General features: G+C 36.7%; 5 protein-coding genes and 1 long non-coding RNA gene across 13 annotated transcripts; 2 read left to right on the plus strand and 4 right to left on the minus strand.

Annotated features, from left to right (window-relative positions):
• Positions 1 to 248: 248 nt before the first annotated feature.
• Positions 249 to 2120, minus strand: LOC104811175. The gene is made up of 3 exons (XM_010537792.2): positions 1274 to 2120; positions 644 to 1177; positions 249 to 350 (listed from the first exon to the last, which is right to left on the minus strand). The coding sequence occupies exons 1-3, from the start codon at positions 2117 to 2119 to the stop codon at positions 249 to 251; spliced, it is 1482 nt and encodes a 493-aa protein (XP_010536094.1). The 5' UTR covers position 2120.
• Positions 2121 to 3290: 1170 nt separating this feature from the next.
• On the minus strand, positions 3291 to 5886 carry LOC104811176. Its single transcript, XM_010537793.1, has 5 exons — positions 5352 to 5886; positions 4842 to 5154; positions 4131 to 4422; positions 3501 to 3730; positions 3291 to 3388 (listed from the first exon to the last, which is right to left on the minus strand). The coding sequence occupies exons 1-5, from the start codon at positions 5852 to 5854 to the stop codon at positions 3293 to 3295; spliced, it is 1434 nt and encodes a 477-aa protein (XP_010536095.1). The 5' UTR covers positions 5855 to 5886; the 3' UTR covers positions 3291 to 3292.
• Positions 5887 to 7865: 1979 nt separating this feature from the next.
• Positions 7866 to 11721, minus strand: LOC104811177 (exosome complex component RRP45A-like). Of its 5 annotated transcripts, none has more exons than XM_010537795.2 (10): positions 11499 to 11721; positions 10759 to 10946; positions 10147 to 10356; positions 9970 to 10065; positions 9736 to 9850; positions 9512 to 9592; positions 9245 to 9433; positions 8669 to 8955; positions 8413 to 8471; positions 7866 to 8277 (listed from the first exon to the last, which is right to left on the minus strand). In XM_010537795.2, the coding sequence occupies exons 2-10, from the start codon at positions 10893 to 10895 to the stop codon at positions 8054 to 8056; spliced, it is 1398 nt and encodes a 465-aa protein (XP_010536097.1). In that variant the 5' UTR covers positions 10896 to 10946; positions 11499 to 11721; the 3' UTR covers positions 7866 to 8053. The 5 variants fall into 5 exon arrangements, with proteins under 5 accessions (XP_010536097.1, XP_010536099.1, XP_010536098.1 ...); XM_010537797.2 differs by having other exon boundaries at positions 11483 to 11721; XM_010537796.2 differs by having other exon boundaries at positions 11460 to 11721.
• Positions 11722 to 15164: 3443 nt separating this feature from the next.
• LOC104811179 lies at positions 15165 to 20004 on the plus strand. 2 transcript variants are annotated; one of them, XM_010537800.1, is made up of 10 exons: positions 15165 to 15944; positions 16065 to 16177; positions 16267 to 16329; positions 16433 to 16519; positions 16615 to 16780; positions 16874 to 17069; positions 17162 to 17991; positions 18783 to 19379; positions 19463 to 19528; positions 19638 to 20004. In XM_010537800.1, the coding sequence occupies exons 1-10, from the start codon at positions 15402 to 15404 to the stop codon at positions 19749 to 19751; spliced, it is 2775 nt and encodes a 924-aa protein (XP_010536102.1). In that variant the 5' UTR covers positions 15165 to 15401; the 3' UTR covers positions 19752 to 20004. The 2 variants fall into 2 exon arrangements, with proteins under 2 accessions (XP_010536102.1, XP_019057836.1); XM_019202291.1 differs by having other exon boundaries at positions 15853 to 15944; positions 16057 to 16177.
• A 99-nt stretch (positions 20005 to 20103) lies between these two features.
• Positions 20104 to 22273, minus strand: LOC104811180 (RNA-binding protein 8A-B-like). The gene is made up of 4 exons (XM_010537801.2): positions 21902 to 22273; positions 21070 to 21206; positions 20681 to 20832; positions 20104 to 20404 (listed from the first exon to the last, which is right to left on the minus strand). The coding sequence occupies exons 1-4, from the start codon at positions 22173 to 22175 to the stop codon at positions 20359 to 20361; spliced, it is 609 nt and encodes a 202-aa protein (XP_010536103.1). The 5' UTR covers positions 22176 to 22273; the 3' UTR covers positions 20104 to 20358.
• Positions 22274 to 22325: 52 nt separating this feature from the next.
• On the plus strand, positions 22326 to 24230 carry LOC104811181. 3 transcript variants are annotated; one of them, XR_771401.1, is made up of 3 exons: positions 22326 to 22412; positions 22799 to 22984; positions 23704 to 24230. It is a non-coding gene; the product is annotated as an uncharacterized LOC104811181 (long non-coding RNA). The 3 variants fall into 3 exon arrangements; XR_771402.2 differs by lacking the exon at positions 22326 to 22412 and adding an exon at positions 22442 to 22487; XR_002024065.1 differs by lacking the exon at positions 22326 to 22412 and having other exon boundaries at positions 22496 to 22984.
• The last annotated feature ends 3037 nt before the right edge of the window (positions 24231 to 27267 follow it).

Here is a 27267-nt window from a genome sequence, read left to right on the forward strand (position 1 = left end):
ATTACATTTCGATTTATATATTCTCCCCTCAAATATTCATTTCTAATGGAATTCTTCTCACTATTTTTATCAGATTCAAAAGTTCTATCCCATTTTTATGCTCCTTGATAAATACAAGTAAACAACAAACTAAATTCAACAGATCACAAGAAAAAAATATTTGAATAACAATTAATATGTTTCCTCTAACCATAAAATAGATTCGTATTTAATTTCATAAAGAAAACGTTATATATATATAATGTCATCTAAGCAAGAATTTCGTCTTTCATACAGTCTCTTATCTTCACATCCAAAACGTCCGTTTTATTGTTAGCAAATCTAACATCGCAACATTCGATTCTCCCATCCTGAAAGATTGAAATACATCACAAGTAATTAAAGATTTTATTATCTATTACGATAAATATTACCCTTATAATATACTGGTTAAGAAACACTTAATAAAATTTTAACTTTAATGTATTTTAATTTGCAGTGAAAAAAACAGTTTTACAATGATTTCCATGTGGTTAAAACAAATCTTCAGTTTAAGAGATGAGTTAAATTTGGTAAAAAATTTAAGATTAGTAGAATAATTAGGCAAGTTTTACATATACTTTTTAACATGTTCTTTAATTAACCATCAACTCCAAAATCTTACCTTCTTGTGCAATGTCGGCGCGGCGACGCGAACTTGGGTAACCACAAGAGCAGAATGGTTGCCGTTCGAGACACAGGGAGGCAAACGACGCGCCGTTTTCACCCTGTAAGTGCCAGAAACCTCACCGTTATTCTCTTCCACAGTTGAGTCCAAGAACAAGAGATGAGGCATTTCGCATGGATCTTTGGTAACTCGTCTTGTGTTGAATCTGTAGAACGGCGGTTTAACGTTCCTCCACGGCGTAAAAGTCTCGAGAGGTCGTTTCAGTTGGCTTCGGGCGATTATAGTCTCGTAGATTTGGACAGAGTATCCCCAGGAAATAGAGACCGACCAGTTGATTTCTCTGCGGTAACAGATTGTCTGTTGGAGAAGACGGGTTTGATCTGTTTTCGCGGTTTTCATCAGATTGTTTACGGATTCTTGGCGGCTCATCGTTGGGAAAATCGGGTTTATAACATCGAAATGGTGCAGACTGATGGGCGGAGAGTGAGGATGAGCTGACAACAGACCGGATATGTCACCGTGAAGATCAATCTGCCTTGTGACACAAGTTAAACACAGTGAGTTTTCTTGCCCAGCAAGTAAAGTTTGAAAATCGATGAGGGGGGAAATCTAGAAATCGTTCGTAACCTGGTGGAAGCCCTTCTCGAGTGTTAGATCGACTCCCATATCGGACAAGCAAAGGAACGAGAGGAGATCGCTGAACATTAACGGGTATCGCCTTATACACTCTTCCATTCTCCCGACCAAAGCTTCCACTGTCAGGTAACTCAACGCGTAGCCGCCGCCTCCATATCCCATGTCGTAAGAAAACACTTCGTTCGACCAAATGTTCTCGGAATTCATCCCGATGTAATAGTGTTTCTTGTGGTCGTACTTGTTCAAAACCTCGACCAAGTTGTCCAAGAAGAAAAGGGTATCGTCGTCCGCTACCACAAACCATCTGACGCTATCGGAAGCGTTGAAAAACGAATCCGAGAGCGACTGATACAAGCGGATCGCCGTCTGGCTCGTGAGTTTCGTGTAATTGCCTGGTTTAGCGGATGGATCTTTGTTGATTCTGAACGGAGGAGAGGTCTGAGGCCAGGGCAAGAGATCTCGCTTGGGTGGTTGTTCGAGAAAGACATGCCCTCTTGTTATGTTCGGTCTCCACCATGATTCTATGTAACCTCTCCTGTGCTTCCACGTTGTCACACTTCCGACGATCACAAACACAACGTGACTGATATCCGTCGGAATTTCGACTGTTTCGGGAGGCGAAAATGGCGGCGACGAAGAGGAAAAGGATGAGAATTTCAGCTCGGAAGGAACAACCAGATTTAGGGTTCCTCTGTGCTTGACGCTGAAAACAAACATGTGCAGGAAGAAAAGAACAGAACCCGAAACCGCGATCCATCTGCACAAGATAGAGAGCGGTAAATGCTGAGACATCTGACCCAGTTTGTTCAGATTCGTATTATTGTTCTCGAATGGCATTTTGTTTTGCTGAAGAAAAAAAACCCAGAAGATACACAGCAAGAGATATGCGCCACATGAACAGATATAGATGAATCATCACATGTATATGTATGTGTATATGTATTGACATGCAAGTGGGAAAAATGCTTGTTCATATGAGCATATTGGATAAATCATGTGATGATTTCCAGCTGATTTTGGTGCTGAAGTTCCTCGTTCACTGACAGTTGAGAAGTGCAAAAAAGGCAAAAAAAACAAAAGTTCAAAAGGGTGTATAAACAGTTTTCATGTTTTTGCAACGGTTCTTGCATGGAAATAAAGTCGAAAATTTTATTGGACATTGAAACATTTGTTCGGTTTCCAATCAATGGAGTAACCTTGTTTTGATATCATGGAAGAGATTATCAATTATTATTATTATTATTAAGGGCTTACAATGTTTTTTGGATAACTCTAATAAATTGTTTTTCTACGATTGAAATCCCTTCAAAATACATAATTTTTTGTAAAACTATTAGAAATACATAAATTTTATAAATATCAAATAAATGTACGATTTTTAATTTACAAACTCTCAAATAAATATCCATTAAGGGATCCAGAAGAATTTTGTAATGGGAGCAAAAAATAAAAATATATATATATATATACACAAAAAAGTTAATAAAAATATATGGTACAATTTGTTATTTAATAAAAAAGAAAAAGAAAAATTTAAAAATGGAAAACAAGAAGGAAAAAAGGAAAAAATATAGGAGATATAGATTTTTTTATTTGATTTATTAGATAACGTTTTAAGATATATTCAAAATTAACAAGAATGAGATCCACAACCAAATTATAATGGGAACATTAACTGTATTTTTTAAAAATCTTTAATAAATTTTATAAATATTTTTTTAAAAAAAATTCAGTGGAACCAGTGCCTCATTCATCTTCAAGTGGGTCCGCTTGTAAATCCCCGAAGCTTTTGAAATATTCTCACAGAAAACAAAATCACTAATTAAAGTACTATAAAGTACCAAACACTTCTCGTAAAGAAGACAACTGATTTCTACATACATTATATATATATATATATATATATATATATATACTCTAGTCTCTACGTACATTGGAGTTTTATACGATTATGGGAAGCCAAAACTATATTCCTTCAATTAATTAAAAAAAGAACACAAACAAAGAAAATCAGGCAATCACTTCGTCCGTACCACAATCCCTCATCCTAATCTCCGCAACACCCTTACCCCCATACTCTACGTCGCAACACTCCACTCGCCTCGCCTGAAAAACATGATCATCGATCGACTCATCACTAAAAAATTTATACGGCGATATTCGATATTCGATATAGAGATGATGTAATTCGTGTGATGGAGAAAAGGGGAAGGCTTACTTCCTTGCCAATCTTGGGGGAGAAAACCCGGATCGTGGCGATGGGATCTGCGGAAATGTTTCCGGTGAAGGAGCAGGGAGGTAAGTTTCTCGGGAACTTCCTTGCGTAAGAAGTAATCACCCGAGTTTCTTCGGGTTTGTTCTCGATCGAGTCGAAGAAGAACCAATGGGGAGCTTCACAAGGATCTTGGGACACCGGCCTCGTATTGAACATGAACACAGGCGGTCTCCCTGTAACACATTTACAGTAACATCGAATGTAAGAATCTGAATTTAGGTTTCTTTGATAGAGAAAACTTTCATTTTTCTCAACAGAAAATCATATAAAAACCCGAAATTTTCGGCAAGTCCGCCTCCATATATATGCGTATATGTGTGTGTGACAGTGTGAGGATGCATCACATATATACATACATACATACATACATACATACATACATACATACATACATACATACATACATACATACATACATACATACATACATACATACATATATGTGTGTGTGTACGACAAAATTTCAATTCGATATCCATAGAAGATAAAGGTGGGTATATGTTCCTTAATATATATATATATATATAGTTATTATTGAGATAATAAAGGTGGTGAAATGGAGAGAGTACGTACCATTGATCCATGGGCGAAACGTCTCGATGGGACGCATCAAGTGGCTACGTGGGAATATATTCTCGTACACGTGAGCTGAATATCCCCAAGAGACAGAGAACGTCCAGTTCATGGGTCTGACGTGGCAGATAGACTGCTGGAGAATACGGGATTGGTCCACGTCGGCTGCCTTCATGAGATGAACCACCGAGCCAGGCCGGAGCGGAGTCAGGACGTCGAAGTGGTGGAGGCTGAGCAGAGGAGCCGTCGGGTGGGACGAGAGGAGGCCTGATAAGTCCCCATGAACATCCATCTGCAATTATCATATATATATATATATATATGATCCATCCAACATCATTAGGGATGTTTGTCATTGCATACACACACATATACATATGAAGGTTTAAATGCATCTTTGAAAGGGCATATATATGACTATTCAATCATAAGGTTGTCTCTAGACTATGCCCTTATACTTCTATGAGTAGAAACATTCCAATTGATAAAAAAAAAAAGATGTCACAAAATAGATTATAAACAAAATTGAATGATTATCAGATTCTTTGAATGAACGTTTGGATCATGGAATAGTAATTGCGGTTCTAATAGCCGGGATTCGATCATTGATGGATAAGAAGAAATACGTGATTCCAACCAAGATATCGGTCTAAAATCCAAACGGATATATTTTCAGATTTGGTATATATATATATGTATGTATGTATATACCTGATGAAACCCTTTCTCGGGGATGAAATTAACGCCGAGATCAGCCAAACAGGCACTTTGTAACTGATCACCTGCCCATATGAAATGATACCTCTCAACGCATTCATCCAATTTGGTCGCCAAAGCCTCGACGAGAGGGTAGCTCAATGCGTATCCTCCTCCTCCGTACGCCATCTCGAACGAGAACGCGAAATTCGATCTTATGGTCTCCGAATACATCCCGATGTATTGCCTTTTCGTGTGGTCGTATTTGGACAAGACGTCGACTATGTTGTCCACGAAGAAGAGACTGTCATCGTCTCCCATCACGTACCTGTCCGAAGACTTGCATTAGATCATTATATATCGAACCAAAAGATTAGTAGTAATATGGTTATCTAAATTAAAATATAATATCAAATCATTATAGAATAGATACAGACGAATATTCTCATCTATCCAGCATTATATATATATATATATATTCTTCAGTTTCACACACGAAATGGTTTAAAAGAAGGAAAACTTTACCATCTCACACCCTCGTCGCGTTTGAGCCTATACGTTTCAAGAATGGATCTGTAGATCCGAATGTGAATAGGGTTCGCGAGTTTGGGGAAGATCTTGAGTTTCCTGATGTCTTCGTTGACTTGGAAAGGAGGGAAAGTCGGAGACCAAGGCCTGAACTCTTCCGATGGCTCGACGTCCAAGAAGATGTTGCCACGTGTCACGTTCGGTCTCCACCATGACTCGATGTAAGTCTTGCGGTTCTTCCAAGCGCCTGAGCTCCCGACCAGAACGAACATCAAGTGGCTTATGTTTGTCGGCGCTGTCTCGTCTGGAAGTGGCGAAGGGTGTTGTTTCTCTTGGCATTTGATGGTGAAGATGTTAGTGTTGAGAGGTTGTGAGATTATGAGTGTTTGGTTGAAGAAGAGTACGAGGAAGAAGACGGCGAAAAGGCCGAAGAACGCTAAGTATTTGCATAAGATGACTGTGTTTCGATTAGGGTTTGAGTGATAAGTCGGAGACGACATCGAAAAAACTTATCAAGATGATGATGATGATGATGATGATGGTGATGAATGATGAATATGATGATGAAGAAGAAGGAGATGGTGAAGAAGGAGACGAGGTCTATGGTCATGGTTGAATTGAAGGAATATAAATTAAATCATGTGGGAAGTCTTTGATTTGAAGCTTTCGATGGGTTTTTTCGGAAGAAACAAAAAAAAAACGATTTGTTTATATATCAAAATAGTATATATTTGCGAAAGTCGGTTTTGTTCAATTTTATTTACTTTCCAAAATTGATTATAATAAATTTTGGATATTTTGCCAATTTAAAAAGACTGATTAGTATTTAAGATTTTTTATTTATTTTTAATATTATGATCGATTTGTTAACAATTTTCTATATAAATCCAAAACGAAATATAGAAAAATCCATCTCAATCATTTCACCAATCCGACTCTTTTAAAATCATTTTCTCTTTTCAAATATTAATCATTTTTCTAATTTATTATTGCTATTTGAGTTATATCATTATTCTAGGTTATGATTATTTATACTAATTATATTATATTTAATAAAAATAAATTTAGAAATTTATAAAAATTTAAAATTTAATTTTAATATATTTGTATCAAATCAAAAATTCATTATTAATTAAATTTTATATAGATCACGCATCCAAATCTAAAACGACTTGTCAATGCATTTTTTTATTTATTTGCAAAACAAATGTATGTCTTTTTTAAGTTTTATATTCGTATTTTTCACGATTAATGATAGATGTTCCCAAGGAGTTACTTGGTAATTAAATTAATTGGGGGTTAAATTAGGATAAGTCATTTAATTCTATACGTTAAATGCTAGGTTTAACTAAGGACGAAATAGTTAATTGTGTTTGACCCATTTAATTAATAGACTAATTTTCTTGTTCCTACCAAACAATGCTGAACTGAACTCCGACCCCTCTCGATTTTCTATTGCTAAATAATAGAAAATAAATAAAGAATTAAATAAAATGATCTTAATTAGCGTAACATGTCACAAATCAAGCAAAGCCCACATGGTTTTAAAAAGACTGGCAATACACACACTGACACACACACACACAATATATATATATATCACGTCAAAGCACGGCATCGTCATTTTATAATATATTCACAATTTTTAATAGTGCGAAGAGATTAAGAAAAATCGACAAACTCTACGGATTTCGGTTTCTTATGTCAACGAGAATAGTTGGAGTTTGCTCCAAAAATTGATTTCAATAAGTGAAGAGTTACACGAATTGGTTTTATTAAGCTCATAGGTCGAATTTTAGAGTTGATTTTATGTTTTATATGTAATGATATAAATTAATTTGGGATAGATGTAATCGGGACAAAAATTCGGAAAACCATCCCGCTTATTTAATAAATTAATTGATTTAGTTTCTTACCAATATCTCACACATAATAATTGGTAGTCATTCCCTATATCAAATTTAACTTCTATTCAAAATTCATTTAGATTCGGTTTTGAAAAAAAATAATATTTATTTTCTAAAAATTATAAAAAAATAGTTTTTCAAATTATTTATCTCCTCTAGTCTGGTTTACAATTTTTACTATTAGTATTATGCACTTCTTATCAATAAAAATAGTAATAATTTTTATTTTATTTATTAAATCTCTCACTTATTAGTTGCTTGACAGATACATTTGCTAATCCAAAATATTTTGTTGTGGGTTTTGTTACATCAAGACATTAATAATCCATATAACGCAAGTTGATGAATAATTAAAGCCCAATGAGATTTGATTGTTAGAGTAGAGATCCAACTAATTTAATCATGGAGATTATAATATATGGTTTTCACCTTAGTATATATCGAGGCGCGCTATTGCGTCCAATCTACGGATCAATCCCCCTTTGCTTAGAACTACCAAAATGTAAGCCTCGATTATCCCAGTTTTTTAAGTATACTGTATCTCGTCTCCGTATATCTTCGCGTAGAATACCGTATCTCGTCTCTGTATCACTTGTTTCAAATCTATTACAAGAATCGAGTTAAACAGACAAACATCAAACCCTAAATCCAAAACTCTATTTCAAACTCAGAATCTATCCAAGACGAGTCAGGTTCAAACACGACTCGATCATAATTCCACAAGCAATTCTGAGTCGTATCAAATCTGACTCGGGTTTCTTTGTATAGGTCAAAGCATAATAACATTTGGATTCATTCTAAAGTGGATTGAGAAGAGGGCTTCTTCTTTCTCTTGTTCTTTGGCTTCACTGCATCCTTCAGTGTTATCTCTCCATCTCTAGGTCTCGTTGTCTGAGACACAGAACCCGAGTTCACATCTTCAGACACTTCCATTCGTGAAGTCCCGGTCCCGTTCTCGTTCCCATTGCCTCCCAAATCATCCAGTTTCTTGCCTCGGGTCGATGTTTGGACAGTGCCTAGACGAGGTTAAAACATGTCAGTTTCGCCTGGTCCGTGAAAACACACACCCATGTTTTAGATTTAACCAATGATTTCGGATCGAAGATATCTCGAAGAAGATCAGACGTTGAACGACAAGGGAAACTTTGTACCTAGTGAAGCAAGGGAAACTTTGAGCGATTCAACGTCTACGCCTTCTGAATACGGGTCCCTGGAATCATCCGGAATCTTATATCAAGGAATGTTGGAATAGAAAACACGAGAATACAAAAAAATGGAATATGAGAAGTGCTTGTATTAGGAGTTCCTAGTCTAAGATATCGGAGTTAACAAGTGCTAATCGAAGTTTTCCTTTCCTCCCGAAGAAGAATACGAAAACGGAATAGGAGAAAGTTAAATAGTACTCACCAACTTGAGGGCCTACCGATGAAATTACCCGGAGCCGTTTTCTGTTCTTTAACGCCTCCAAGTTTCGAAGATTTGATAGTCTTCTCATCGTTGTCATCTTTCGCTGTGCCACTAACTTCAGAAGACAGCTTCAATCTCTCGACATGTTTCCTGGAAATCTCTTCAGCTTTATCTTGATCGAAATATTCCTCTTTCTGAGCAACCATAGGCCCAGAATCTCCCGATTTTTCAGAAGTAGAACGGCGCTTCACCTTCTGCAAGGCCTTTTCCCGGTCATATGTTTCGACCTATATCATGGGACAATGAAGCCGCCATTGATGTCAGTTTCTAAGCTGCATCAAGACATTCTACAAAATATCATCAGTGCACCACCATGAAGAAATGTGGAGAAGCCGAATGCAATGACAAACCCGAATGTAGTGAGCACTTCATAAAATTTCTTTAAACCCTAAACCCTAAACCGGAATCGATAGGAAAAAATATCTATGATACACTATCAAACTCTCCTGAAAACAGGATATAAGTGCCACTGAATTAGTTTAACACGAAGAAGTAAACTACTTAAAAGAACCTCACAGCTTCTTTTATTGTCTTTGTAGTTGCAGCAGCTCTAGAAGAAGCAAGCCGGAGGCAATGAAGAATAACGCTTTGAGAAACGCCTTCTTCTCCCGGTTTTTGGATGGCACATATATCACCGTTTGCATTAACTGTGACTGTCATTCTTCCACCCATGACAGCCTCCTCAATGTAGGTTGGGTCCATCACCTGCATGTTACATAATTCTTTGGGAATATATCACCGAAAACAAAAGCAGTAAACTCATTTATATGATAGATAACTTACCAAGATGTTCCCTTCACTAAAGAATCCGAACGTGAAAGCTATCGGAAGATGGTGTATTATCAGTGGCAGTGGTTCCCTGTCCTGCAACAAAAAAAAAAACCTCCAAGAGTAAATATTGCAATATCAAACTCGAAAGACGGAACATGTAAATGAGATGAAAATAAAAATCCTTACAAACTTTAAAAACTCATCCAAGGAGTTCACTAAACTCAGTTATTGCTAACCTCAGGCGGGTGTATTGTAACTTCCTGACCGTCCTCGCCTCCTAATGTGCATTCAGGCCTCCTGAATGTCAATAATGCAGCTAAAGCAGCGATATTTGCAGCATCAACCAAGTTTCTGCGATAGAATTGAGTAATAAAAAGTAGATGAAAATCTACAGAAAAGATTGCAAAAAATGAAAATCCTTAGAAGAACCCTCAGTGAACATCAAAGGAAAGTAGGACCAATAGACCTACCCTCCATTGTCCAAAATGTGAAGATCAATACGAACAGCCCAAGCCAACTTCCCAGCTAGAACACAAAGTGACTCAGTATCCACCGCACGGCTTTCTCTGCAATTAACATGGAACCATCACAGCCAAACAGAATATCCAGAATTTTCAGTACACAAAGATGATTCAGGGGCAACTTACCTTAGACCACGATCTATGATGCGGCCCAGCTCTACAGCAGATTCGCTAGGACGGCCTGGCTCGAAAGATGGATCAGCCATTGGAGAAAACTCCGTAAAAATAGAGAGCGACCCTTCATTAGGTCTATCTTTATAGGGTTGCACCAAATGGGCAGTCACCAAACCCATAACATGAGTCTGACCGAGTTGCACCTCCGAGGATCCATATTCCCTGTCAATTCACATAAAAAGCCAACTTTGGTTATTAAATGTAAATTTTAAAACCCAGTGCATAACTATGAGTAAGTAACCAAGCCACTATTTGTCCCCGACGACATTATCAGAGCTCCCAAGCTAATCAATCAATACAGTGAACAAGCAAAAGGTTAACACTATAACATGCACATATTACATATTTTCATATTTATATGACACAAGAAAACACAGAAACACATGGATGCACAACACTATAAACTATGAACAGCACAAGATTTACATCTTTGGTTAGAAGCGGTACACAGTTCAGCAGGAATATGAACAGAACTAGTTACCGCACAGGAAATTATGAATGGAGAATAAATAGCAACAGAAACTCGTACGTCAAGAATGAATGCGAAAGGAGTTGAGCACGGACTTGCCAAATTTAATAGTGAGCTTGCGGTAATCATAAAGCCCACGACCATCGACTCTGAGCTCAGACTGCAATGCGGTTTCTACAAATTTCTTCTCGTTTACAGTCAACCTCCATGTATTAGCCAACCTCCCCTCCATTCTTTCTGTGGCCTTTCTTCCCACAACCTTGTGAGATTCTCAGAGGACTGACTGGAATATGGTATGAAAAAGACAAGAAAACTTCACACATTTCACACATTCAACTACAAACCAGCAGAGAAAAAAAAACATGATTTGGCCCCAGAAATTAGAAACACGAAATGGTCCTGCTTTCGATCGGAGCTAATAAAGAACAAGTGCATTTCGTCAGCATAATCTTCCTAATGCCAACCAATGAAAACCCAAAACTGATTATGTCGCTATATTTCCAAGCAAAACACATAGTTAACGTTAATGGTACACGCCTAGAGAAGGTCGAATTAACTCGAACTGTTCAGACAGAAATTGGAAACCAAAACATCCTCGGCTTAGTCTATAATATGCGGACAGAAAATGGTACACCTCTGTCACGTAAAGTACGCAAACTGGTTCTCTAGGTCTTAAGCTTCCAACATCAATTCTAAAAAGAAACAAAACAAAACAAGAGAAAAAAACAGAAGCTTGCAACGTCTTTTAGGTTCAGTTGATCATTTTACAGAACACTTAACAAGAAACACACTGAACCTGTTCTCAGTGAATCCACTCACTGGGGTTAACACGCACCGTCATGGCCATCAAGGCTCAGTGGCAGGTCGGTGTTCTCCGAGGCCAGAAAGTTGCCGGAGACAACGAACTCAGACTCAGAGTCGCGACGGAGAGATAGAGAACTAACCGTAATAGAGACGGCGGATATGGCGGCGCGAAAATTGGTGACAGAGTAACACGAGGAAGAGAGCTCGGAGAGGGAGAGGGAGAGGGAACGGGATCGAAGGAAAGGGTTTTTCCAAACCCTGTATCCGTATTCCGTCGTGGACGAAGAGAGAGAGGGCTCTTTTCTTATTATTTAATTTAAGTCCTCAGATTATTCATAGATTCTAATTATTCCCTTAAACTTTTAAATTGAAAGAAACCTCATTTTCAATTCCTCGAATTTGCCTCAATATTATTAGGATAACTCAAAGAACCTTCGATTAAATAAACATCATATGATTGTTTAAACCCCAATGTCTTGCTCGTTACATGGTGGAATGAAATTATTGATAAAATTTAATAACATTTAAATTGATTTTTTTTATATAATTTTAAAATAGAATGTGCAAACGATGATTTGATTGTGATCCATTGTCTTAGTCAAATCCGGGAGGTAGTTATTAGTTATTAGTTACATTAACCCCTGAATGAACTTATGAATTTAAATTAATTAGTTGTTAGTTGCACCAATCTTTGATTAAAAAATCGTAATTAGGTATGAACTTAAAATCATTGAATTTTTCTTTTATACATTGGGGAATCCCGTGACTACCTACCCTTACAAACGGAGACGAACTGGCTACCATCCGCGCCTAACAGTACCCTATCCGGACCTGGCCACCAGGCGCGCCTAACGCTCGGGCCGTAGTTGGGCTTAGGCGCCTGCGGGTCAAACCCCAAACCCACGCGCACGAGCCTGCAACACACGCGTAGGATGTAAATCAGCCCATTATGATAGGCTGACATGCGAGCAGATCAGAGGAAGGGAGGCGGCAGGGTTCGAACCCCCACCTCAAGGAGTTGTCCCCTGCTCCCAACCAACTGACCTGGCCCCAAAGGGCAATCATTGAAAATTTTAACAAAAAAAAAATCATTGAAAATATATTAAAAAAACAATGCATGAAAAACCTTTCTCTCGATTTTAATACAAGAATTACTCAAACAGATTACTTATACGCTCATAAATTTTGCTTACAACCAAAACATCGAGGGCCAAAACGTGTTAGAGATCACAATGCACGGGGCATATATAGAAGTACTATAAACGTGCAAATTGAAAACTATGGATAGTCAACATAATTCTAAAATTTACATATTAGTATGTTTTTCATTTGAGGTAAATTAATATAATTCTAAAATTTATATATTTGAATATATATTTTTAATAGTAAGCGATAACATGTATCAAAGTGCAAAACTTTTTTTTTTTGTGCTGTAAGTTTTAGTTACCACTTGGTACACATAGGTTTTGATTATACAAAAAAATTGGATACCCAAAAATTACTGGAGTATCCTTAGACATCTCAATCCAAATGCTTTAGTAAAAAAAAAATAAAGGCAATTTTGTATTTTTCATAAATATTATGAGTACTTTAATAAATTTCCAGAAAAAAGCATATATATATATATAGAGAGAGAGATAGAGAGAGAGTTTAATATTCTAAGAAAATTAAGATGTTTTCGTAATTTTAATAATATAAAATAAAATTTATATTTATAGTAAAATACGAAAATTAAATTTAGTTATGATCTACCAGGGTAATACCAAAAGCTCTTAGGTGTCCACCATGGTTAACGCAATCAACATTGAATTTAAACTTTAGAAGTGAATAATGTTTAAATTAAATTATGGGAATCTTCATACAGATTAAAATATTTTTATGATTTGAATCACTTGAACAATGTAATAACGAGTTAATTAAAATATAGACTAAAATCTAAATAAATATCATAAAAATATAATTTTGATAACAATAAAAAATTGTTAATATTTATTTTATATCGATATATATATATATATATATATATATACAGATTTATAGAGAGAAAAATATGGGAATCTTTGACGTGGAAATTTAGGTGGGGAATTTTAATTATAAACCGTAAAAGATTCCACCAAAAGGGACAGCAAACAAAGAAGACCCACCAACATGGCAAATTTGAGCATAAGGGCAACGAATTGCTTCCAATCATAAAACACGATCTCGAGGAAATTATAATTTATAGCAACCAAAAATATATATATATATATATATATATATATATATATATATATGTGTGTGTTATAACACGACTCATTCCTACAAGTTTCTTTCTCTCTTCCTCCATCCGCTAAAAAAAAGGGCAACAAATCCTTGTTTAAAAAATTATATGCTTAGTATCCTGCTATTTCAAATAAATTTTTAATTTTATTAAAAACACAAAACTATTGTATTTATTAATACATTGAATCATATTTTTAATAATACATTTATAATACACAAATTAAGATTATAATATATTCAAAACTGATTTTAAAATATAGAAATTATATAAAAATACATGTTTTGTGGTTTATAAAATTAGAGAGTTTATTTGGATATTTAGTAGTTGAGGTTTAAACATATAATTTTTAAGAAAGTTTTTTAGACGTTTTCTCACATGATTTATTGTTGGATTGTTAATAATTGAGATTTTGAATTGAAGTTTTTTTTTTTTTTGAAATTTTTCGATAAATGGATAACTAATTATAACTGTTTGACCTAAATATATTGGATTAGTGTAAATAACTCTTCAACCTAATATGTTAGATAATCTCCAAATCTCGTGTTTATATTTTCAATTTTACAATATCAAAATCGCATGTGCAAAACAATTGAATATCGAAGTCATAAATATCTTTTTGCAAAAAAAGAAAAAGAAGAAGACAAAAAAGACATAAATCTCTAATGAGGATAACTTGAAATTTCTCTTATCTCGATTTGGTCATTTATATAAGACCGGAGATAAATGTTACAAGATATTAGAATATTGTGATATCTTATGTGATAAGGAATTGACTATGTAAGCTAATCTGGATTATCTAAATAAATATTACCAATAGATCTGCATCATAAAAATACGATTTCCTAAAATCAATAAGATTTTAATTTATGATAATTAATTGAAATAACCTCATGGGTTTTGGCGTGCCATTTTTATTATTATTTAACATTCTTACAATAATAGAAGTTAGAAAGTCAATGATACTTTACCTCATGCAACAATAATCGCCCTCCTTTGTCTATTTCCGATGAAGGAAGTAAATCGTAACTTGATTCATAAATATATGGTCAAAAATTAAATTATTATTTGGACCATAAAATTCAATTATGACCGGAAAACTAAATGCCACCCATAATCTACTAAAAAGGATATTAAAATGACAATCACATTCCAATATTAGATTCACAAAATACACAAAAAGAGAAATTTAATTAAAAAAAATCATAAGAAAGGTAAAAAAATCAAAAGTCATTGTGATTAGGTGGAGGTAAGTTTTACTTTTTAACAGTTCCAAATAGAATATTACATCACAAAACCATAATTTATTCAACACAAAGAAAAACGAGAAAAGCAACCGAGAGGGACTTGCATTGCCATCATCACCACATAGCTCTTCACAAATTAAAGATAAACACTTTAAAGCCTCCAATTACAAAATAAATACTTCTCAGAGAGAGAGAGAGATTCTGTTCTTCTTATGCATATGACAAGATCAATCTAATTGTAAGAAACTGGTTCGTGTATCTTGCATTTATGGTAATGGTCCAGATGGGTCACAGCCATAAAAAAAGACACAGAGATCTCTCCAAACTTTGTAGGTGACGCCAAATCATGTGTGTCTTAATCCTCCTGGGTGGGGTTTAGCTGTTACATCTACTCTCTGTCCGGTTTTTGTTCGGGTTTTGATCAGCCATGTCTGTGCTCATATTCTTCGTCTCGATCATGGCTTTGCCCAGATTCTCCTTCTCGACATGTCCATACGCCTTTGTTCATCACGCCAACCACGAGTTTCTGCAGAAAACGGACAGATTCTGGGAGTTTCAGGAGGAAACCAACAGATGGGTCGAAGCCGAACTACCCTACGATCTTGTCTCTTGCGTGAACGGTAACTGCACTAAAGTGGGTTCGATCCGGAAAACGATAAAGGCTCAAGAAGATGAAGAGAAGCACGTGCGGAAAAGGAAGAACAAGGGTAGTGATCAAGAGAGTTATGCGAAAAAGTCAGAGAATTCAGACACCATTCTGCGTCAGAGGAGAAGAATCTCGTTGACGAAGATGTCCGCAACGTCGTTGTGGATCACCGGCGAGAGCGGATCGATCTACGAGAGGTTTTGGAACGGAGTTCAGTGGGTGATTGCCCCTCATGATCTTGCGGAATCAGCCGGGACTGCAATCTCTGTGTACATAGTCAACCAAACCATTCTTGCCTTGTCTGAAGCAGGAACTCTGTATCAGGTAACAATGATTCAGACACAAGTAGCATCACTTTATCAGAACAAGAACGAACATCGTCGTTGAGTTATTCGAGTTTCCGGGTTTCGGATTAGCTATTCTGATGTTTCTTTAGCGTTTCAGATGCAATTCGCAGAGGAGAACTCACAGCCAAATTGGGTAGAGTTCATGCCTCAAGAAACAGAACAGAGTGTAGCTTCCAAGATTAAGTCCGGTGTCATTTCCCGTGACGCCAGGTGAATTCTGTCAGTAGAGTTTTAGAATGATGAATGATCAAGAAACATATATATACACACACACACACACTAAGATTCTGAGATTGCAGGAAAGCTTATTTCTGCACGAAAGACGGGATGTTGCTGGAACTTATCGACGCCGAAACTCCGAGGTAGATTTCCTGCTTGATGAGAAAGAGAATTGGTCGTGTCTATTGCGGTACGAAGAAAAATAACGTAAACCCGGAAAGTTTGTTTATGCAAATTCATGAACAGATGGATGAACCATGGCCGGCCACCGGGAGCAGATGTTGCAGCAATTGCAGATGTTGCAAACATCAAAGACATGATATTTACCGTTAGGTGATCTCTCTCACTGCATATGCAGACTTTTATCTCAGTTTCGAGACATAATCAAACGTAATTTAATATATCTGAACACAGATCCTATGTTCTAGTTCTACAGGAGTTCTGTATCAATATTGCAGAAACTCAAAACCGCCATGGAAGAAGCACCTTCGGAAACAAGATAAAGCCGACGATACTTCTCTAGCTCCGCTGCTCGGATGCGCCATCCATGGAATCGTTGGAGATCACTCCGTATCGTTATTCCTTCTAACAAAGGTGAAAGTCTCGAACAAACAGAAAAACAAACGTGGGAAATATGTCCCAATGGAATGTTGTCTGTAATCTGATTTAGCCTTGTGTTGGATCCAGGGAGGTGATTTGGTAGAGAGGAGACTGCACCAGAGAAAATGGAAATGGATAATTCACGGCCGGCCCCCGGGAAATAATCGATTCACATCGATCGCTCGGGTTCTGCAAGATGAACAGAACGAGGTATTATCCTCAGGCTTGTTTCTCTCAACATCTTCTGGATTGGTTTTCGAGTATCAGATGCTGAAGCATGAAGGTGAGTTTCAATATCAGGCATTACAAACACCAAGAAAATATCCTCTGAACCTGTATACATCAGCCCGGGATTTGTTTTCCGTGTGAAAGCAGGATCGCCGCGAAGGAACGAAGTCACGGATGCGTGGATCAATCATATGCATCCAGAGAATGCAAAAGTTGCAAGAGGTATTGCAGGGTTACCATTACAAGCCGGCAGGATAGTTTTCCCGCTGGATGATGGACGGCTCGGGGAACTTCACCTGTCGGGACAAGGCGGTGAACATCTCGGGCCGAATGATCCGTCAAACACCAAGAGAAAACCGTCGGCAAAGTATGTTTGGACAACCTTAGACGCCCCGGAAAGCGAAGGCTGGAACGCAGAATACTGCGTAGAAGAGCGCGGATCATCAAACTGCATGATCGGTATAAAGGACGAATCGACAAGAACTGCTGTTTCGAGAAGGAGAAAAGGCTCACAAGTACAAGAATATTACCTACCTCGAGCCGCCTCGGATGTCGGGAAACAGACGAAAACTTCCGAAACGTCCGCTCCCCCGGGGAAAACCGCTAACTCACAATACCGGTTGAGGATGACACATCAAGGAAGGTCGTTTTTCCTGGTAACCGACAACGGTCTGACGTTCGAATACATCAATGCCGAAAACGTCTGGTTCTGGATGAAGCACGAGCACTCCACGCCGATGAAAGGCGTGCTCGGAAACTATAACGGAAGTTTATTTCTTGTCGACGCTCATGGGAGCCTGCTTATAAGGGAGAGATGCGGCCAGGAGCTCGTGTGGGTAAACTGTACCTCCTTCAGAAAGGGTAAGCAAGTTACCGGAGGGCCGCCTTGGGATGTAATGCCCGGAAAAGGTGCGAAACTCACGGCCGAAGACGCGCTCTTCTTCGTTGGCAAAAGCGGAAAACTCCTGCAGCTTACGGTAAGTGCGGGTATAAAAGGATATAATGTACATGTAGTAAAAATAAATAATTAACAAAATGAAAACCAAACCGAAGCCAAAATTTAAAAAATTCTGAAGACCAAAAATTTGTTTAAAAAAAATCTAAAATTTTTTTAATAAAAATCTAATCGAAGCCAAATCGAGGCGAAATTTTAAAAAACCGTGAAAACCAAAAATTTGTTTAAAAAAATCTAAAATTTTCTTAGTAAAATTTAAATCGAAACTAAACCGAACCGAATACTGAAATGTCCATGGCAATTCCTACCCCAACGATTGGGTACAACGTACAAGTCAGGTATCTCAGGTTTTTTAGGTTATCCGAACACGAATCCAAACTTTTGGAAATATGATATTTGTTTTGGTACGATATGATTTTCAGGTAAGTGTCGAATTCTAGTTTAAATATTATGTTTCAAAATTTTCAAAATAAATACATATTAGAAAATGGCTTGGTCGGATATTCAATATTTTGGAATTATCCAAACATGAATCCGAATTTTTAGTAGATTCGTATGAAATATATCTAAAGTCCAAGGTTAAAAATGTTACTTCAATGTTCATTCGGATATCCGCGGATAATACCCCATGATCGAATTTACGCGAAAATCTGATTTTCAGAATTTCTTCACTGTAAACCGGTCGGGTATCCGAAATTTGTATACCCGACCGGAGTTCGAGTGGAGGTCCCGAAATTCGATTATGTTTTTCTCTTCCTGCGCAGCCCTAATGAGAACCACGTTATGACTAAACAAAGCTTTCCGGAATCGCAGGTCGGGTCGAGGAGATTCAAGTGGAAAGACTGTAAACATCCCCGGGATACGAAAATCGCGGCGATCGCGGATCAGGAGCTCTTCCGGAAGAACATCGTGTTTGCGATAGGAAGCAACGGGCGGTTATATCAGTACAACAAGGTGACTGAGCTGTGGCATGAGCATTACCAATCTAAGCACTTGGTTCTATCGCACCAGCCCGGAATCGCCACGAGGCCGACGCCACAGTCGTTGAAAGGGTCGCTTTTCATGGTCTCGGAAGAAGGAGGGCTCGTCGAATACAACTGGAACGACGGGTGGGACTGGATAGAACATGGAAAGCCGTCCAAAAGCGTGACGATCGTTAGCCCTCCCGGCCCGTGGTTCGAAGGGGACCAGTTGCTTTTGATAGGATCCGACGGGAACGTGTACCTGCGGTATATGGACGAGACGACGTGGAGATGGAAGAGGTGTCGTTTCCCAAACTCGAACAGCGGAAATCACGAGCGAGCCCGGGGAAGATATGGAGAAGAGATCTGTGTAGACATCAGTTTCAGGGAAAGCTCACTGAAAAATGCAGAAGATCAGAGCAATGCCAACAAGAACTGTGACACAAAGGTTAGTAGCATCAATATCTCAAAATGTAAAACAGCATCATATCAAAGCCGAGCTTATCTTTCCGAACATGATCGTTTGATCAGGTTTCACCTACTAGACCGATCCTGCTTACCGAAAATTCTGCCATCTTCGAGCTACAAGACGGAAGGGTAAGCACTGAATTCATCTCTTAATGCTATTTTTTATCAGAAAAGTAAACTGAAATGGCTGGAGAAAGCTGCAAAATTGAAGATTGAAACGAAATTTTCTTAACTGCAGTTAGCAGAAATGAAGAGAATGGAGAACAAAATATGGGTATGGTCACGTATCATCAGCACACCGACAAGCTTATGTGACGACACTTACTGGATAGCATTTGCATCAGAAAACTAAGGTAGATTCGAAACAAAACAGTTCCAAGGTAACAAGTTATGGCTGTTTTCTTGTCATATACATGTACATAAACGTGGGAAATAACCTAAGTAGAGGAAGAAGTAGATGATACAGGTGTATATACAGTCTTAGATTTTTCTTCTCTGATCAGCATGAACGAACGATGTAAAGAACAGTGTAACATATGGCAGCAAACTCCAGTAGATGTAATGAATAAGGATCTATATGGTTAACAGTTTTTATACAATTTTAAGTCAAACCATGCAAAACCCATTTCATAATCTACTGTGTACCAATGCAGCACATGCCACTTCTTGGGAAAATGCGTGCGAACTAAAAACATTATATAATCTTGGAACTTGCAGAAATCACTAAAGTCGAAAGAAAAACAAAATCCTGGAGTGATTGTGGTTACAGCTATTCGAGTATGTTAAAGACCGAGCAAATGGCAGAACGGTTTTTGCTCCAAAAGCACGACAAAGAAAGCGTTGGGAATTACTGAGAAACAACCTAACTAGAACTGAAAATAACCGATCCAATTCGGGATATGAATCTTACACAAGAAACAATATGACCAGACAATTTTTTCCATAGCTCCAAGAACTTGTCAGTATCTCCTCCGGGGACTCCTTGACCTATGAGTTCGCCCCGTCCTGAATATAAGATAAAAGAAATCCAGGTTCTTTCGGTTAGCTAAAGGCAAAGGCCTATTACTTAGAAGAAACTCAGCTATTAGTCATAAAAAATTAAAAATATGAAGCTTTTCAAATGTTTATATAGCAACCAATGTTAATGAGTTAGGAGAGAAGCAAATAAAAAAAAGCAACCAACTGAATCAGGGTGGAAACATAAAGAGGAAGAAAGCAGAATGTTCATAGTAAGATGAGACCGTATGAAGAGCACGGATCAAGAAAGGGTATGAGAGGAACCTCGGGTTTTTCCTTCTGTATGATCCGATGCTGGGTCCATTGCTGAAGGCCCAGTCCACGTTGACTGTCTGCGTGAGAAGTTCCGCCCCATTCATCTGGGAAATTGTGCTTTTCGCTTCTTCAAACTTCTCGTATTCAATCAACGCATACCCCTTAAAAACAGAATGTTTCAATGCTAAATCAACCGCAATCCAAAAAGAAATTGTCTTTTCCACTTAATAGAATATCCATACTCGTTATATCAGAGGATCAGATCCTAAGTGTGATACACGAATAGGCTTGCCAATTAAAATACAAATGCATAAAAGTACCTAAATTGGAACCGATGATCCAAGGTTAGATGATAGTAACTTTTTTTGTTAGAGAGTAAGGAAAAAAACAGTTTGTACCTTAACAAACCCAGTGCGGCGATCAAGATTTAGATGCAGATTCTTGATTTCACCAAACTCGCCAAAAGCATTGAGCAAATCATCCTCCTGTGCCTCTTCATGTACTCCAGTTACCAGAATGATCCATCCTTCAACCGCTGCACAAGATTGAAGATAAAATTACCAACACAAACTCATGAATTCCAACATGGGTTCTAGACAGGAAAAGGCTCAGCACGATACAGCGTTAAAGTTTTGACGAGAATATAAGCCCTGACAACCGAGTCTGAGTCTCCATTACATAACAACTTAACACAAAAACAAACCCTTTTCTGATTCAATGAACGAATTCCCAGTGAGGAACATTTTATGTTCAATTCTAGTCTCCGATCAACCATTCCATACCAAAACCCAGCTAATAGACAAGACCTGTCACTGCCCAGTTTTGATGTTCGGTGCTTCCTAAGTTCATAAGATATTTCCAGAGAAGAAAGTCAAAAAAATAACCACGCTATTCACATTCCTATAAGAAGATGCCTAACTCGTTTACTGCATGCATCAAACATGTTCAGGACAAACTCCATTTCGCCAGCAGAGAGTTTCTGTTTTTCAATCGTTGCCCATGAAACGATTCTGAATTCGATATAAGCGGATACCCTGAAAAGGCTATCCAAAAATCTAGCTTTTACACATGAAAATCTCTCAAACCCTAGTTAGCAACCAAGATCAAAACATATCAAAGAAACCCTAATACCACTAACGACAAGTTCAACCCCAAATCCATAGCGCAAACCTACAATATAACTGCGAAACTACGGAACACTGTGTCACAATATATACTACAGAAACTCACATCTCTGAGGACCAGGACCGCCATCGGAGCCGAGGGAATCAAAGTCACGGGAAGACAGTCGGCGTTGTCGGTCCGAATCCGGCTCCTCACGGAAACCTCGCCCTTTGGTTTTCTTCGCCGCCAACGAGTCAGTGCCGGTGATGGCGGACTTGAGCTTCGGCATCTGACCAGCAGCCCTCGGCGATGCCTCCGCGTCCCCACCAACGTCCTCGTCCATCAAATCGTCCTCCTCCGGCTCGAAATCCACCGCTTCCGCATCCGCCGCCGTCGCCATAGCTGATCTCAGCCTGCAAGCTCTCTCTCTCTCTCTACAGAGAAACCTGCCTCTCCCTCGCTGAAGTGAAAAGTCCGCTTCTTTGCAAAGGAGTTTTCCAATGGGCTTTGAAACGACTGCCAGTTCTCATCGGACTTCAAGCCTAAACGACGTCGTCAAGAAGCATAAGCTAATAAAATACTTCGGAAAGTTCAAAACTTTTTTTTTTGCAGATCGAAAATTTGAAAAAAAAATTAGGTAAATGAAATTTAAATTCTTGTTTTCGACATTTCAATCTTCCTCGGCAACATCATTTCATCCATATCAATGCAAGTAGTAGAATTTCCCTTCCTTTACTTGAATTTTCTTTGAATTTTAGATTTTTCGTTGTATAATACTTTTACTACATTCTCCTAATTCGATTTTCTCCTCTCTTTTCTCGCTTGAGTTATTTGGATTGTTATCGAATTTGCGTCCTTTGTTCTTTCTTCCTCAGTTTCGGAAACTCTATATGGGTTTCGAATCTTGGGTTTACGTCGTTGTTTAAGATCGATCGGGAGTTTTTGGAGGCGATGAAACTTACGTGTTCGATGAATTGCCTGAATGAAATTCAAATTTTGTTTCTTTACCATTTGTGGCTGTAGATTCAGTAGGAAGATATTGGAAATGAAGCTTTCTCGGCTCAGTTTTTCCGGAACGATGGAGTTCTGGGGATTCTTTTTCGTGATCTTCGGCTCGGTTTCATTATTCGGATTTGTTTTTACTACGATCTTGTCTAAGCTGCTTCCGATCTCTGACAATCCCGTAATCCAAGCTATACAAAGTGACAGGTACCTTATTCTTCACGTTTCCTGGCTTGTAGTGGTGTATATCGTTGGTGAATCCAACAATGTGAAATTTGCACTTTTGTGGACTGTAATGTGTTTTAGACAAAAGGGTACTTGTTATCTAGGCTGAGGAACTCGATGTCGGAATTTTGGATTGTTGGAAATGTGAATATTTGGTAGTATGATGTGAGTGGAAGGAAGATGTTTCAGGTTATGTCTAGTGATGCTATGCACACTCTCTGGTTAGGGCTTCTAATCTCTGGTTATGGTTCAATTTTGTCAGAACTGAAACTGTCATTCTCGTGGTTTTGGTCGGCTCCTCGCTCGGAGTTCTAATACCTATTTATCTAACCCTGATGGTTGTTTCTTGTAGTCAGAGCATCTAGATCATCATGAAACCGAAATCGGGTAATGTAGAACTGTCAAAGAATCTATAATTTAGGTTTCTTTTACTGTAAGTTCATTGTTTAGTTATCAATAACGTAGTAAGCAGTACTTTCAAGGTTATGCACTGATTGAAAGGTTCACACTTTGTTCACTTACTTGAAACTCAATTCCATTTTTCCATGAGAGATGAACCCGTGGTGGTTGCTCCTGTTGTACGTTTTTCTCATAGTGTAGTTTTTCCTTTGAATCATATTTTAATGTTTGTGTATTACGAATTTTGTTTCATATGTCATCGGATTTTCTAATCTCTCCGGGTTTCTTTTTGAATCTTTCAGGTATTACTGCCTCTTGGTACCTCTCACTCTACCTGTCCTAATGGTTGCTATCTACTTTCATTGGCTTAGCATGAAGCTGTTCAAGCACGCTTGATATAAACGCGATGTAAGTCGGTTCTCTCATGGATATTTCTAGTTTCTATATCCGGGTGTCCAAACACGGGAAAGAGACCGAAGATCTCTTTGATGATTAACCTGAAACAACACATCACACTCTTGTTTTGGAGCCTGTGAAGGTGAGATCTAAAGCGTCTATGGTATGATGATGGGCTCAACAACCAGATCTGACCAGAGAATTCAGAGTTCCAGTATCCTCGAAACCAAATCCCGTTCTCCTCGCATGTGTCTGACCAATTATCCGAGGCAACAACTACAACTGGATACTGCAGATGGTTTAGATGCTCGCATGTAGGTTTTGTCCCAGCCTCCTTTCCCTTGTCTCCATTCCATGGAAAGTTTCAGTCTTTCAGAAATCTTTGGCACTCTCATTGATGTTACAACTAAGTTCAGTTCGATTTAGTTTAGTTCGATTCGGTTTGGTTCATAGGGACTAACAGAAGTCAAGAACCCTCAGTGTTTGGCTGTGTTAGAGATCCCTGACCAAAAATCTTGAAAAGGTCCTCTCTCTGTCATGAACTAATTTCAGAATTTCTTTTGGCAATTTATCTCAAATTCTATGGTACAATAAACTATTATTAAAATCACATTTGGACCCACCTCGTCTTTTATAATTTTAATATTTATTGTAACATTTTTTTCTTCTTCTCAATTATGGGATTGTGAGGTGCAAAGATAACTTTATAAGGATAAAGTTTGCAGAGATTGATTAAAGAGCATACCAATATTTCACATTTTGTGTAAATTTTGTAGACCCCAACTTGATATTCATTGCAACTATGGCAGAAACCACAACTACTGCACTTGTACATGATGCATGGGGGCCCAAGAGTCTTTTGTTGGTCCTCTCTTGATTTACTTTTGTTTAAATTATCCTTATTACTGCGGTGAATAAGATTGACGGTTGTACATTAACAAAATGTGCAATATAAATTGCAGTGAAAATGGTAAATTAATATGTATGTATGTAGCGTAATTGCATAGTTTGAGATTCTATTCATAAATTTACCCTTAAAAATATTGTAGTTTTTTTCCATGGATATTCTTTAATTTTTTAAAAATATCTATTTAATTTTTTTGTACAGTATATTTTAAGAGTGTTTTTAAATATTTTCTCTTTGTTTAAAAACCATTGTTTTTGCTACGCGGTTCCAATTTACTATTTATTATCAATATGTTTTAACTTCCATATATAAAATAAAATATTTATGTTTTTATTTTAAAAACCATTGTTTTTACATTTAGCTTTTAGTTTTAATTATTATTTTGGGAAAACTATAAGACCAATTAGATTGTGCACTTGACGAAACACAATGAAATAATGTAACTAGAGGTTTCTTTTGGTTGCCAATTTCAACTACAATTTCTTTTTCTTTTTTTATCTTTCATATAAATGATTAAAGTTAAATTATAAAAAAAGTAAAATTTTGAGTAGTTTTGGTGGAGAATGTTTTTCGAATCGATTAAAATTCGATTTCATATATTTTTAAAACATATTATATATTTAGTCGGTTTTCATAAGAATTATTATACAATGTATTATTAAATGTTTAAAAAATAAATAAAAAAGCAAAATGTACGGTCATATTCATGTGATTATTAGTTGTAAGTTTTCAAGGACTCTTTTGTCTCATACTCTTGTGGGTCCAATTCTACATTGGTGAATATACACATTTTTATGCATACGTGGCTTATTTTCTCCGTATGCGTATAACAACCTCCATGCAATATTTATATACGAAGTAGAGATGATCGGATCGTATATCCATTATTTTTTTAGGTCTTATTATTCAATTAAACATGTTTTTAATTTTTTTTATTTCGTAATTTTGTCTTTGTTGAATTTAAATATCTGTGATTGAAGACAACAAAACATTGGATAACGATTCTCTGATTTTACGTTTGTTAAGTTATGTCGTTATTCATTATTTATAATAATCTATACTAAGAAAATTTGTACGTATTTAAAAAATAGACATATACTACACATAATACTGTCACGTTGATATTATAAGCTGCCAAGTGGTTCATTCTAATAATCGGATTGGTTATGTTTTAATTATTTAAATATCGATTAATCTTCAGTGATATGTTGAATTGTTTTTTTTGTTAGCAGTAAATCTTATATATGTTGGATTGTTTTCAAATATATATACTCGAACTATTGAAAAATTATGTTGATCAAATAACGAATTTAAATATATAACATTATATTTAAATAAAATTCTTATTTTCTATAGATAGTAGTCTCCATTAGAACAAAGTTTTTTTTATAAATAAGAGAAAAATCGAATTCTACGATTAAAAAAGAGAAAACTAAATTAATATATATATATATATATAGCACGAATATATATAGAGAGATCATAGATGGACACCACAAGTTCTTGCCCTCACATGGCCTCCTGACAATGCACGAACGGAATCTTGGAGCATAACCCCTTTATACCATTTTATAATTTGTGTGTATATATATGTAATACATGCACACACGTGCAAAACGACAAAATACTATATACTAATATATATATATATATATATTATTACAAATAGAAACGCAAAAGCAGATAACATGTCTAACACAAAAGAAATTCATGAAGAATGCAACAAAATCATATATTTTTTTTACCAACAAAACTGAACAAAATGATAACTTTTTTATATAAATATTGTTATTAAGCAAGACCTAATTCGAATAATAAACGAAACAAAACGAATCTAATATGAAAACAAAATACATAAAAGTTTCATAAATAAATAAAAACTAGAAATTAGAAATTAACGTGATCTTTAGCATACGAAACTTTATATTAGTATTTGTTAGTTGAATATTCGAAGTTTCGATTTTCCGGTTCTCTTTTCTTTTTCTTTCAATTCATCGTTTCGTTTTGTTGATTCGATATGATTCTTCGAAATCGAATAGAAAAATACGATAATTTCCGAATCGAACAATCCAAAATTTTCGAATGATATTTTTTAAAAAAATCAAATTTTCCAAAATCGAATCGAACTGAATTTTAAAAAATCTGAAAAATTGATTTTCTTAAGAATATCTATTTTTTTAATAAAAACTAAAACCGAACCAGAACCGAATCGAATACGATATAATAAATAATTGATATATATTTTTATAAAATTGAAAGAATCAAATCGAATTATTTCTAAACTGAATCCGAAACGAATATTCATCACCTAGAAATATCCTCCAATATTGGATATCTAAAACTCGGGTTTACCAACTTTTACGGACCGAAACCGGTGATCGGTCGGACAAGACAGGACCGAGATCGAATACATGAACAAAATCCGACCGGTGGGCACCCAAACCCAATTCAAAAACCCAAGGATCTAAACTAATCAAAACCCACAGCGGAAGCCTACTGAGATTTTCCAGATTCTCCGACACATTTTTTTGTTGTTGTGGTCCCTGAATTATTTCAAAAGTCT

This window comes from Tarenaya hassleriana, unplaced genomic scaffold, assembly GCF_000463585.1.
Source record: "Tarenaya hassleriana unplaced genomic scaffold, ASM46358v1 Cleome19, whole genome shotgun sequence".
Taxonomy (NCBI): Eukaryota; Viridiplantae; Streptophyta; class Magnoliopsida; order Brassicales; family Cleomaceae; genus Tarenaya; species Tarenaya hassleriana.

Excerpts from the sequence above, each read along its gene's own strand:
- LOC104811176 (XM_010537793.1), bottom strand. The coding sequence starts at position 5,854 with ATGTCGTCTCCGACTTATCACTCAAACCCTAATCGAAACACAGTCATC. Across the intron at positions 4,423-4,841 it reads CCGAGAAAGGGTTTCATCAG|ATGGATGTTCATGGGGACTT; the intron begins GTATATACATAC and ends TGATAATTGCAG. Across the intron at positions 3,389-3,500 it reads CCCCCAAGATTGGCAAGGAA|GCGAGGCGAGTGGAGTGTTG; the intron begins GTAAGCCTTCCC and ends CATGTTTTTCAG.
- LOC104811175 (XM_010537792.2), bottom strand. The coding sequence starts at position 2,119 with ATGCCATTCGAGAACAATAATACGAATCTGAACAAACTGGGTCAGATG. Across the intron at positions 1,178-1,273 it reads TCGAGAAGGGCTTCCACCAG|ATTGATCTTCACGGTGACAT; the intron begins GTTACGAACGAT and ends GTCACAAGGCAG. Across the intron at positions 351-643 it reads CGCCGACATTGCACAAGAAG|GATGGGAGAATCGAATGTTG; the intron begins GTAAGATTTTGG and ends TCAATCTTTCAG.
- LOC104811180 (XM_010537801.2), bottom strand. The coding sequence starts at position 22,175 with ATGGCGACGGCGGCGGATGCGGAAGCGGTGGATTTCGAGCCGGAGGAG. Across the intron at positions 20,833-21,069 it reads GCCGCACTGGGTTTGTTAAG|GGGTATGCGTTGATTGAATA; the intron begins GTACAAACTGTT and ends TCTGTTTTTAAG. Across the intron at positions 20,405-20,680 it reads TACAGAAGGAAAAACCCGAG|GACGGGGCGAACTCATAGGT; the intron begins GTTCCTCTCATA and ends TCTTATATTCAG.
- LOC104811177 (XM_010537795.2), bottom strand. The coding sequence starts at position 10,895 with ATGGAGGGGAGGTTGGCTAATACATGGAGGTTGACTGTAAACGAGAAG. Across the intron at positions 8,956-9,244 it reads CAAAGACAATAAAAGAAGCT|GTCGAAACATATGACCGGGA; the intron begins GTGAGGTTCTTT and ends CCCATGATATAG. Across the intron at positions 8,472-8,668 it reads ATCGGTAGGCCCTCAAGTTG|GGACCCGTATTCAGAAGGCG; the intron begins GTGAGTACTATT and ends GGATGATTCCAG.
- LOC104811179 (XM_010537800.1), top strand. The coding sequence starts at position 15,402 with ATGTCTGTGCTCATATTCTTCGTCTCGATCATGGCTTTGCCCAGATTC. Across the intron at positions 16,178-16,266 it reads GTCATTTCCCGTGACGCCAG|GAAAGCTTATTTCTGCACGA; the intron begins GTGAATTCTGTC and ends CTGAGATTGCAG. Across the intron at positions 17,070-17,161 it reads TCAGATGCTGAAGCATGAAG|GATCGCCGCGAAGGAACGAA; the intron begins GTGAGTTTCAAT and ends GTGTGAAAGCAG.